This window comes from Orcinus orca, chromosome 3, assembly GCF_937001465.1.
Source record: "Orcinus orca chromosome 3, mOrcOrc1.1, whole genome shotgun sequence".
In the NCBI taxonomy this organism is placed as follows: Eukaryota; Metazoa; Chordata; class Mammalia; order Artiodactyla; family Delphinidae; genus Orcinus; species Orcinus orca.
The window spans coordinates 65,731,022-65,744,425 of NC_064561.1; the positions used below are offsets into that span (position 1 = coordinate 65,731,022).

Here is a 13,404-nt window from a genome sequence, read left to right on the forward strand (position 1 = left end):
GGTATTTTTTGATTTCCTCTTTGATTTCTTCAGTGATCTCTTGGTTATTTAGTAACATATTGTTTAGCCTCTATGTGTTTCTATTTTTTCCAGGGTTTTTCCTGTAATTGATACCTACTTTTATAGCGTTGTGGTCAGAAAAGATGCTTGATATGATTTCAATTTTCTTAAATTTACTGGGGCTTGATTTGTGACCCAAGATGTCATCTATCCTGGATAATGTTGCATGCACACTTGAGAAGAAAGTGTAATCTGCTGTTTTTGGATGGAATGTCCTATAAATATCAATTAAATCTATCTGGTCTGTTATGTCATTTAAAGCTTGTGTTTCCGTAATTATTTTCATTTTGGATGATCTGTCCATTGGTGTAAGTGAGGTGTTAAAGTCCCCCACTATTATTGTGTTACTGTTGGTTTCCTCTTTTATAGCTGTTAGGAGTTGCCTTATGTATTGCCTTATGTATTGAGGTGCTCCTATGTTGGGTGCATATATATTTATAATTGTTATATCTTCTTCTCTGCACTTCCTGGACTAGGGTGGCTATTTCCTTTCCCATGTTAGGGAAGTTTTTGACTATAATCTCTTCCAATATTTTCCCAGGTCATTTCTCTCTCTCTTCTGCTTCTGGGACCCCTAAAATGCGAATGTGTCTGTGTTTAATGTTGTCCCAGAGGTCTCTTTGGCTGTCTTCATTTCTTTTCATTTTTTTTTTCTTTATTCTGTTCCGCAGCAGTAAATTCCACCATTCTGTCTTCCAGGTCACTTATCCGTTTTTCTGCCTCAGTTATTCTGCTATTGATTCCTTCTAGCGTAGTTTTCATTTCGGTTATTGTATTGTTCATCTCTCTTTGTTTGTTCTTTAATTCTTCTAGGTCTTTGTTAAACATTTCTTGCATCTTCTCGATCTTTGCCTCCATTCTTTTTCCGAGGTCCTGGATCACCTTCATTATCATTATTCTGAATTCTTTTTCTGGAAGGTTGCCTATCTCCACTTCATTTAGTTGTTTTTCTGGGGTTTTATCTTATTCATTTGGTACATAGCCCTCTGCATTTTCACCTTGTCTTTTTGTGGATGTGTTTTTTGTTCCACAGGCTGCAGGACTGTAGTTCTTCTTGCTTCTGCTGTCTGCCCTCTGGTGGATGAGGCTGTCTAAGAGGTTTGTGCAAGTTTCCTGATGAGAGGGACTGGTGGTGGGTAGAGCTGGCTGTTGCTCTGGTAGGCAGAGCTCAGTAAAACTCTAATCCGCTTGACTGCTGATGGGTGGGGCTGGGTTCCCTCCCTGTGGGTTGTTTGGCCTGAGGCGACCCAACACTGGAGCGTGCAGGCTCTTTGGTGGGGCTAATGGCAGACTCTGGGAGGGCTCACTCCAAGGAGTACTTCCCAGAACTTCTGTTGCCAGTATCCTTGTCCTCAGAGTGAGCCACAGCCACCCACTGCCTCTGCAGGAGACCCTCCAACACTAGCATGTAGGTCTGGTTCAGTCTCCCTTGGGGTCACTGCTCCTTCCCCTGGGTCCCAATGCACACACTACTTTGTGTGTGCCCTCCAAGAGTGGAGTCACTGTTTCCCCCAGCCCTGTCAGAGCCCTGTAATCAAATCCCGCTAGCCTTCAAACTCTGATTCTCTAGGAATTCCTCTTCCCGTTGCCAGACCCCCAGGTTGGGAAGCCTGATGTGGGGCTCAGACCCTTCACTCCAGTGGGTGGCCTTCTGTGGTATAAGTGTTCTCCAGTTTGAGAGTCACCCACCCAGCAGTTACGGGATTTGATTTTATTGTGATTGTGCCCCTCCTACTGTCTCTTTGTGGCTTCTCCTTTGTCTTTGGATGTGGGGTTTCTGTTTTGGTGAGTTCTAGTGTCTTCCTGTCGATGATTGTTCAGCAGTTAGTTGTGACTTTGGTGTTCTCCCAAGAGGGACGAGAGCATGTCCTTCTACTCCGCCATCTTGGTTTAGGCTCTTCTCGCTTCTAAACAGGTGCTGTCTTGAGGGTGTGTGGATGTGCCAGGGACAACATAAAGCAGTTCAGGAGTTATCTTCATTTTTAACCCTTTGTCTGAATGTCTAGTGTTAATCCTTAGTAAACAATGAGGGAGAGGGAGGAAGGGGAGGAGAAGAAAGGGGAGGGGTGGAGAGGAAAGGCCATATGTTTTAGCCAGTTAAAACACAGAAGCCTTTTTCCGTCTCTTCAAAAAAGATGTTTTATGAGGAAAGAGAAACTGAATTTTCTCACCAGGAAAAAACTCACTCTCTTCTAAATGTCAATTTTAAAACCAAAGATGTTTTCCCAGTTTTAGACACTGATGAGTTAGCTCTCCATACTGAGGCTTACAAAGGGTATGTGAGGACTGAACTTGTCACTACCACCAAATGTTGCATGCCCCCTGGTTATGTAAAAAATGGCAGTTCTGAGGAGAAACAGAAGACCATTGACAGAACCAAGAAGATTCAGAAAATATAAACAGACCAATCACAAGTAATGAAATTGAAACTGTAATTTAAAATCTTCCAACAAACAAAAGTCCAGGACCAAACGGCTTCACAGGAGAATTCTATCAAACATTTAGAGAAGAGCTGACATCCATCCTTCTCAAAATCTTCCAAAAAATTGCAGAGGGAGGAACACTCCCAAACTCATTCTATAAGGGCACCATCACCCTGATACCAAAACCAGACAAAGATATCACAAAAAAAGAAAATTACAGACCAATATCACTGATGAATATAGATACAAAAATGCTCAACAAAATACCAGCAAACAGAATCCAACAACACGTTAAAAGGATCATACACCATGGTCAAGTGGGATTTATCCCAGGCATGCAAGGATTCTTCAATATATGCAAATCAATCAATGTGATTAACCATATTAACAAGTTGAAGGAGAAAAACCATATGATCATCTAAATAGATGCAGAAAAAGCTTTTGACAAAATTCAATACCCATTTATGATAAAAACTCTCCAGAAAGTGGGCAAAGAGGGAACCTACCTCAACATAATAAAGGCCATATACGACAAACCCACAGCAAACATCATTCTCAATGGTGAAAAACTGTAAGCATTTCCTCTAAGATGAGGAACAAGACAAGGATGTCCACTCTCACCACTATTATTCAACATAGTTTTGGAAGTCCTAGCCACGGCAGTCAGAGAAGAAAAAGAAATAAAAGAAATACAAATTGGAAAAGAAGAAGTATAACCGTCACTGTTTGCAGATGACATGATGCTACACATAGAAAATCCTAAAGATGCCACCAGAAAACTACTAGAGCTAATCAATGAATTTGGTTAAGTTGCAGGATACAAAATTAATGCACAGAAATCTCTTTCATTCCAATACACTGAAAACGAAAGATCAGAAAGAGAAATTAAGGAAACAATCCCATTTACGACTGCAACGAAAAGAATAAAATACCTAGGAATAAATCTACCTAAGGAGGTAAGAGACCTGTCTGTGTCGAAGAAGACACAGATGGAGAGATATACCATGTTCATGGATTGGAAGAATCAATATTGTGAAAATGACTATATTACCCAAAGCGATCTACAGATTCAATGCAATCCCTATCAAATTACCAGTGGCATTTTTCACAGAACTAGAACAAAAAAAGTCTTAAAATGTGTATGGAGACACAAAAGACCCCAAATAGCGAAGCTATCTTGAGAAAAAAAAAATGGAGCTGGAGGAATCAGACTCCCTGACTTCAGACTAAACTACAATGCTACAGTAAGCAAGACAATATGGTACTGGCACAAAAACAGAAAAATAGATCAATGGAACAGGATAGAAAGCCCAGAGATAAACCCACACACCTATGGTCAAGTAATCTATGATGAAGCAGGCAAGAATATATAATGGAGAAAAGACAGTCTCTTCAATAAGTGGTGCTGGGAAAACTGGACAGCTACGTGTAAAAGAATGAAATTAGAACATTACCTAACACCATACACGAAAGTCAACTCAAAATGGATTTAAGACCTAAATGTAAGACCGGACACTATAAAACTCTTAGAGGAAAACACAGGGAAAACACTCTTTGACATAAATCACAGCAATATCTTTTTGGATCCACCTCCTAGAGAAATGGAAATAAAAACAAAAATAAACAAATGGGACCTAATTAAACTTAAAAGCTTTTGCACAGCAAAGGAAACCATAAACAAGGCAAAAAGACAACCCTCAGAATGGAAGAAAATATTTGCAAACAAAGCAACTGACAAAGGATTAATCTCCAAAATTTACAAGCAGCTCATGCAAGCTCAATATCAAAAAAAATCACACAACCCAATCCAAAAATGGGCAGAAGACCTAAATAGACATTTCTCCAAAGAAGACACTCAGATGGCCAAGAGGCACATGAAAAGATGCTCAACATCACTATCAGAGAAATGCAAATCAAAACTACAATGACATATCATCTCACACTGGTCAGAATGGTCATCATCAAAAAATCTACAAACGGGCTTCCCTGATGGCACAGTGGTTGAGAGTCCGCCTGCCGATGCAGGGCACACGGGTTCGTGCCCCGGTCCAGGAAGATCCCACATGTCGCGGAGCGGCTGGGCCCGTGAGCCATGGCCGCAGAGCCTGCGTGAACGGAGCCTGTGCTCCGCAACGGGAGAGGCCACAACAGTGAGAGGCCCGCATACCGCAAAAAAAAAAAAAAAAAAAAAACCTACAAACAATAAATGCTGGAGAAGGTGTGGAGAAAAGGGAACCCTCTTGCACTGTTGTTGGGAATGTAAATTGATACAGACAGTATGGAGAACAGTATGGAGGTTCCTTAAAAAACTAACAACAGAACTACCATATGACTCAGTAATCCTACTACTGGGCCTTTACCCTGAGAAAACCATAATTCAAAAAGACACATGTACCCCAATATTCACTGCAGCACTATTTACAATAGCCAGGACATGGAAGCAACCTAAATGTGCATCAACAGATGAAAGGATAAAGGAGATGTGGTACATACATACAATGTAATATTATTCAGCCATCAAAAGCAATGAAATTGGGTCATTTGTGGATGGACCTAGAGTCTGTCATACAAAGTGAAGTAAGTCAGAAAGAGAAAAGCAAATATCATATATTAACGCATATATGTGGAATCTAGAACAATGGTACAGATGAACCTATTTGCAGGGCAGGAACAGAAACACAGACATAGAGAATGGACGTGTGGACACAGGGGGGAAGGGGAGGGTGGGATGAATTGGGAGATTAGGTTTGACATAAATATACTACCATGTGTAAAATAGATAGCTAGTGGGAACCTGCTGTATAGCGCAGGGAGCTCAGCTCGATGCTCTGTGATGACCTACATGGGTGGGATTGCGGGGGAGGCTGGGAGGGAGGTCCAAGAAGGAGGGGATATATGTATACATATAGCTGATTCACTTCGCTTGTACAGCAGAAACTAACACAACATTGTAAAGCAATTATACTCCAATAAGAGAAGGGGGGGAATATGTTCACATGTTAAGAAAAATAAAAAAGAAACGCTGAGCAGTTGCAGCCACCAATAAGAAAGGAAAGCCTGTCCAATGGGAACTACATGCAAACCTTCCAGTGATGGGGAGTGAGGCATTCTTGGAGACCATCTGCGAAAACGGCAGCCCACAATTCCTCCCACGCCTGTGCATGCACACTACTCCTCCCATCCAGAGGTGGGGTCTATTTCCTGCCCCTTCAATCTGGCTGGACTTGTGACTTGCTTTGACCAACAGAATGTAGCTGAAGTGACACTTTGTCTATTCTAGGCCTAGGATTTCAGAGATCTTGCAGCTTCTGTGTTTGCCCTCTTGAGTTTGGCCTAGACTACTAAATGATGAGAGATCTCATGGAGAGAGAGGGCATGTGGAGGAGGGCCAAGGTGTCCTAGCCAACAGCTAGTACCAAGGTCCCAGACATGTGGAGTAAGGTCATCTTGGAGCCACCAGTTGCAGTAAAACCACTGCAGCTTGGAACACACATGAGCCCTCCCCAGATTTCTGGTCCACAGATGTGTGAGCAAAACAAGTCATTGCTGTTTTACGTCACTAGGTTTGTAGATGATCTGTTATGAAGCAACAGATAACTGAAACAGACAACTGAAACAGACATCTTACGGTTCTCTCTCTCTCTCTCTCTCTCTCTCTCTCTCTCTGAGTGGCTCCAAAGGCTACATGCCTGGGTTTCTATACCCTCCTTCTGTGCTGTCTTCTACTTATTCCTGGGTCCCTCCCAATTTTATTCCAAGGCATAAAGTACACATCTCATGTAAAATGTTCTTAACAACACGAGAGAGAGTATTATACCACTAACTGTGGGAGACATACAGTTAAGACCTGTATTAGGGCTTGTTCAAGAAAGGGGGCATTTGCTATCAAATGCTTGTTGGGGGACAGGATGAAATGATGCTGTTGGAAAGCATTTCTTCAAGTGAGGTTTCAGGATTTTGTCCAACTTCCGACAATAAAGTTAGAGAAGTAGTCACTTACGACATTTGTGTGTGCATTTATATCTCTAGAAAATTACAGCCAAGCCTAAGGGAACGCTCATTAAATACTGTTAACTAAGATCTTCATATTGTGGATTTTAAAGGAAGATAACAATATTCACCTGAGGACAAAAACATGCTCTGTTGATGGATAATGTTAAATTCCCTTGGCAGGAAATTCCTCCAAAGCATTGTCTCCAGAAAGCCAGGGGCTCTCTGGGCGTGGCCATGTATGCTTTGGGTTCCTGTGAGGTGAACATCACAGGTTTCCAAAGGAGGCTAAGGCAGCATCTGCTGACTTTATGCCAGATCAGGCCCGAAACGACATTTGAAAAGGAGTCAAACTGCCTTATTCTAAGTTGTTTTTACCAGAAAGGCAAACCTGATGAATCTTAACGACTTTCTTCCCAGAATCATGTACGTACACAGGTCTTGCATATAACATTGGCCCATCATGGATCCCAGGTTAAAAACCCCTATCGTGGTGGTACACTAGCTCCCTCAGGACTGGAGACATACACTCTGCTGCAGCCTTCATCCTAGGAATGTTTCCACTGACACTCCTGCACTGGCTTCCACAGGAACATAAATCTCGCTGTGAATCATCCCACTCTCTCGCAGAGACTAATGAAGAAGAACATATAATGAAGCACTATAATACTCTTTTAATATGTACCTCACCAGATACACAGCATAGAGGAACATAATTTATAATCCACCAAATCAGATGAGTATTTTCACCAGTGCCTGCCCATATACTTGCAGGCCTGGCCATGCATTTCATATTTCATTTCTATTTCTATATTTTGTGCTCAAGGCGGGATGGCTGCTTGTTTACACAAGTTTTAATATTGTTATTAGCAGTATCCGGTCTTTTTTCTATCACACTACTTTTGAATGTCTTCTGGCTTTAAAGGCCCAAGGACACCAAAAAACTGTTAAGGTTCAAAAATCATTAGATGTTGCCTGCTATAAGCTCGTATATGCCCCTTAGGGACATGAAACATAATCAAACTCCTTAGAAATCTGTCTCAACATTTAATATTATTTTATTTAACAAAAGATTAAGTTTAAAAATGATCATTTTGAGAAAGGGGCATATGTGACACTCAGAGATGGACTTATGCTCTATTTTCAGAGAATTCTGTTGAGACTGCTAAAAACAATGGATTACAGTTATTGACACTTACTTCTGGCTGGATTCTTGGCTAAGTCTTTTACGTAAATCACCTTATCTAATCCTCACAACAAAACAGAATAAGGGAGGTGGCTCACTGGCTAGCTGGTCATCAAACTTGCTTCCCTTTGCTCTGCACAGTTGGGTGCTTTCCCAAGCCTCCCTTGCAGTTGGATGGGGTCACATGACTGAGTTCTGCCAATGGAACGGCGGTGAAAATAAGGAAAGCATCTTCTAGGCTTGGCCCATATAATCTTACTCAATCCTCCTTGCTCTCTCATTTCCCCCACCAACTGGTCGATTGTAGAGACCTGCAGAGCAGAAGGCAGAGCTACAAGATGGAAGGAACCTGGGTTGCTGAATCACGGTGCAGTACCCCACCCTCAGAATACCCACAGTAAACTGGTATGTGAGCAAGAGATAAACTTCTATTGTCCTGAGTCACTGACATTTTGGGGTTATTTGTCACAGCAGTTACACTGTACTGAAAGTACTTTTATGAGCATAGAGAGGCTGAGTAATCTGCTCATGGTCACACAGCTATTAAGAGGTAACAGATTTAAATCCGAGTGTTTTGTTTTTAGAAAACATGTTATTAACTGCTATTTGATTATATTCCCTTTTTCCAAGTTAATTTTCATCATACGTAACATAATCTTCTTTTATACCTGATTTACTATATTTGTGGGAAGTGGTTGGACAGAGTCCAAAGTTTGAGAGAAAGAGAAGATAATTTCTTCAAATAAATTATCTGATTTCATATCTCTTTATTAACCATGTCAGAAAAAGGCTATGTTGTTTACACAATTTTGCAGGAGATCTCCGTTACTCTGTGAAAGTTTATATTCAGAGATTCTTTAGTAATTACTAATGCTCTATAACAAATTATCCCCCAAACTTAGTGGTTTAAAGCATTTAATATTTCTACCACTTTCTGTGAGTCAGGAGAAGGTTAGCTCAGTGGTCTCTTATGCGGTTGCACTCAAGGTGTCGGTTGGGGCTATATCATCTGAAGGCGTGACCATTCACTTCCAAAGTGGCTGACTCACACATGGCTGGCAACTTGGTCTGGTTGTTGGTAGGCAGCCTCACTTTCTCTCCACTGGGCTGTGTGACCACCATCACAACATGGTGGCTTGCTTGCCCCGGAGTGCACAAGTCCAGAAACCAAGGCAAATGCGACAAGGTCTTAGGACTGCTCAGCAAAGTCACAGACCATTATTTTTGCAATTTCCTATTGATCAATTCCTACTGATCACATTGGGATCAGTGCTGATCGCTTATTCACAGTTGGAAGAGGATACACAAGGGAGCGACTACTAGGAGACAGGGGTTACCAGGAGCCACTTTGGAGCTTAGCTACCACAGGAACCCACCCATTCATCCAACACATACACTGAGCACATACTGAGGAACTGGGGACAAAGCACAGAAGAAAACAGACTAAAGTCCCTGCTTTCATGATACACACATTCTACAAGAGGTCAGAAAGGCAATAGGTGTAATCAATAAGTAAATTATATAGTATGCCAGAAAGTGGTAAGGAGAGAGACGGCATGATCAAGGGGAGGGGGAATGCCGGGGTTGAGACTGTTCGCAATTTAAAATAGAGAGATGTCGGTGGGCCTCACTTAGGCTTGAAGGAGGTGAAGAAGTATGCCAGGAGGAAGAGCGTTCCAGGCACTGCAAACGGTAACTGCAAAGCCCTTGAGGAGGGAGTGTGTGCCGTGGGCAAGGACCAGCAAGGCAGTCGAGGTGGCCGTAGGAGGGAACTCAGGGAGAGGGCTGTAGGAGGTGAGACGAGGCAAGTAACAGAGGGGAGAGCAGAGACCCTGTAGGACATTCAAGGCTCCTGGGAGAGCTCTGATTTTCACTCTGTGAAATGCGAAGCCACTGGACGGTTCTTAGCAGACAACTGATACTATTTGATCTAACACTAAAAAAATCTCATTCTGGTGGCTGACATCGGAATAGACAGGCCAAGGGTGGGAACAGGGAAACAAAAATTAGGAGGCTCCTGTAAAAATCCAGACGAGAGCTGATGATGGCTTATTTTGGAGTGTCATCAGTGCAGGTGGTTAGCGGTCAGATGCTAGATTTATTTGGCAGGTGACCTAGTGCAATTCATTCACCTTTCTAGGTAAAGGTTTTATTTAGGAGAAACAGCATTTTTATTATATCCCAGCACCTTGGGCTGTCAAATGGTGCCCTGCAGTTTCTGAGAAGCTTCAGAGAGATGTGCTACCAGGAACTGAGGTGGGACAGATGGGTGGAGTTTCATGTCCCTCTACCCCAGTTTTTAAGGGCAGCTGTGTTGACATACTTCATTATATGGGGTGAGGGCAACCTTCTTAAGACAGACCAGAAACTCCAATGCCCTAAAGGAAAAGACAGACACGCCCCCCCCCCCCCCCACAGTATGAAACAATACACCATTTATAAAACTATAAGGAAACTATAGGTTAGGAAAAATATTTGAAACACATGAAAATAGTTTACTATTCTAATGTTTTAAAAAAACTCAAAAATTCATAAGAAGACAACCAAGTGAAAAAAAAAACAAATGGGTAAAGGGCATTTTCAAAATGAGCCTCCTAGTAGTACCTCCTTCACTGAATTGTTATGAGGTTAAAAGGACAGCATATGTAAAGTGCTTAGCACACAGTTCCTGTTACAAAAGAAATGCCCAATATGTTGTCCGCCACTACCGTCACCACAACCGCCACCGTTGCCACTGCTGCAATCCCAAGATGACTATCACCGCCACCATACCACCACCAGCAACTTAGTCATCATCACTACAGTGTAAAAGCCACCACTGATGTGAACCTCAGTCAACCCTGTAGGCCAGTTTCAACTCAACTCCCCCCCAAGTAAATTCTCCACTTGTGGTGACCAATGATATATTACCTTTTGATGATTTTCTATTAGGATCTCAATGACAATGTTCTGAAACTTGATATCCATGATGGCTGCTACCGTTTCTTCCTGAGGACGCAGCAGGGTGGGTCCGAACACCACGCCAAGGTTTGCCACCGTCATCAAATTCTGCTTGTGGTTGTTAGCAACGCTGGTAGGAAGGAAAAGAAATGGCACAAATGAGAGAAATAGTGTATGAGTGGACAGCTGACCTCCTGTACCCTTCCCATCTTCAGACGCCTCATCTGGTAGGAGCCAGATCTGGGGACATGTTCGGATGCCTCTGGAGTCCAAAGAGAGACTTTTCTGCTCCTATTTTCGTCTACCAAAGGTTCAGAAATCTCCAGTGTTTGGGCTGTTTTGCTATTTCAGGATATGACACTCCTTACAATTCCCATTTTGCCTAAAACAACCAACCAACCAACCAACCAACCAACCAAAGCAGCTTGCCTTCCAAAATGTGAACCTTTGCACATCTGAATCCCTATTCTGCAAATCCAGGTAACTGCTAATCCCTCTTAGTTACAACTTTTAAACTTGGCTGCTGCTTAAACCGCTGTGATCATTAGCATTTTCTCTAGTGCAAAGATTAAAAACTCCTGATGGCTTTAATACATTTGCAAATATAGGCCCAAAATAGACCTAATTTTTTTAAATGGGTAGATCTCGGTCAGGAAATTCAGCACTTTAGGCTCAAAGTATTAAAGCCCCATCATTTTAGACACGTGGCTTACATTAAGCCAAACATTTCTGCATAAACAGAAATCAAAATGCACTACTGTACATCCATGTATATGGCTGTGTTTATATTGTCACTTACTCTCAAAGTCCAAGGAACACACAGGGTCAGGAGTATTGGGGCTGAGTAAACTGCTAAACACATATGCATATTTCTGGATAAACAACTACTCAAAACATATATCTGAACTCCACACCCAGGGCACCATGACCTAGCCATAAAATTTCATTGTTCATTTGCTGGCCCCATGTACAAAAATATACCAATTATCTATTGACAACAAATAAGTTAAAAGTTAAGGCCATTCAGTATTGTTAAGAAAATATTAGGGGCTTCCACCTAATATTTCCACCTGTTAGAAGAAGGAAACTATTCATTACTAGAAACTAGAGAGAAATTGGGCAGAGATGCCAGTTTGCACAGACATACCTCCCTAGCACTTAGTGCTATTTATACTATTTGTTTTTCACACAATTCTATAAATGTTTGCACTGTTTCTCTTGGATACTTCTATTTTGTAGGAGGAAAAAGAGGTTCTACTGCTTTAACTGCTGGTTTTGAAACTGAGCCTTTACTGAACACTACATTAACCAATTTTATCAGCAGGTGTGTATTTTTCTTTCATTTTCTAGGGCTAAACGTCTAATTTCATAAAAAGCTCCTCCTCTGAAAGGGATGGTTAAGTCTATGAAACGTGAACTGTGGAACAGCCTAGTCAGGAAGGGAACTTGCTTTCTGATTGCTAAACAATACCTGCAGCAAGGAGATGTTTCCACTGATGCCTTGGCCTGTTTCTGGTCCAAGTAATAATATTTTACAAACATTTTCTGAGTTCTAGCTGAATCTCCTGATGTTACTTATAGTTTTCCATTCTACCCAAAACTGTATCAGGTTTCTAGTCTGAAAGCGTTAAAGCAAGGGGAAAGGCTGGCAAAGGGGAAAGGCTTTGGTTCTGGGCCTCAGTCAATCAGTAAGTCTGCATATTTACAAGCTGCTTGTAACACCACTACTTTCAACATCAGTTCCTTTGTGCAGAAAGTGAATTCCATGCCTTTATACTTCCCCTCCCAAATAAGCCAAGTCAGTAGACTTACCCTCTTGTCACAAAAGTCCCTGTGTAAATGAATCAACAAGCTATTTATGTATGAAAGCACTTTTAAATTGTAGACCAATATAAAAATATAGGGTTTGGACGATGATCACTTTCACCATCACGCTTCTCAACACCATCTGACTAAAGCAACAGCCTCTTAACGAGGCTCTCTGACTAGACTCTCTGGGTTTGGCTGTACCCTGCCTGCCACCACCAGCTACCGTCTACAACTTAGCTCCATTTTAATGTCAAACTCCTATGACGTAGCACAGCTTTTCCAAGTCACCTCTAAGCCCTCTGTCACCTCCCAGCTCTGGGTCCCTGAGCAAGGGACTCAGTGTTTAAGCTTTGGGTTCCTCATCTTTTAAAAAAGGGGATGAGGGCTTCCCTGGTGGCGCAGTGGTTAAGAATCCGCCTGCCAATGCAGGGGACACGGGTTCGAGCCCTGGTGCGGGAAGATCCCACATGCCGTGGAGCAACTAAGCCCGTGTGCCACAACTACTGAAGCCCGCGCGCCTAGAGCCTGTGCTCCGCAAGGAGAGAAGCCACTGCAATGAGAAGCCTGTGCACCGTAACCAAGAGTAGCCCCCGCTCGCCACAACTAGAGGAAGCCTGCGCGCAGCAAAGAAGACCCAACGGAGACAAAAATAAATAAATAAAATAAATTTAAAAAATAAAATTAAATTAAAAAAGGGGGTGAGGTGAATAATACATCTACTTCGTGAGGTTGTTGTATCAGTTAAATGTGTTACCGTGTGGGAAATGCAGTGATGATTATTATAATCATTCACTACCCATCCTCTTTCCACTTTCACATCTACCTGCCTTTGTCAATCCTCTCCCTAGAACGTTCTCTTACCCTTCTTTCTTTGCTTGGCAAACTGTTGGTCTTCAAGGCACGGCGCCAATGGCTCCCTTCCCTTCTGAAGTCTCTGTCTAGTCTCTCCCCAGCCCTCCACCCCTCAATGAAGGCAGGAGTGTTGGCCCCTGGATT

At 42.2% G+C, this 13,404-nt stretch overlaps 1 protein-coding gene across 6 annotated transcripts in view; it reads right to left on the reverse strand.

Moving 5' to 3' along the window:
- The window catches only part of ARHGAP26 (Rho GTPase activating protein 26), a 488,078-nt gene that overhangs the window by 99,726 nt on the left and 374,948 nt on the right, over window positions 1–13,404 (reverse strand). For all 6 annotated transcript variants that reach the window (XR_004477116.2, XM_033406543.2, XM_033406546.2 and 3 more), the window contains one exon: window positions 10,570–10,729. Coding sequence is in view for 5 of the 6 variants with exons in the window: in XM_033406543.2 (XP_033262434.1) it covers window positions 10,570–10,729 (160 nt within the window). In the remaining variant the exon portion in view is untranslated. The remainder of the gene's footprint in view (window positions 1–10,569; window positions 10,730–13,404) is intronic.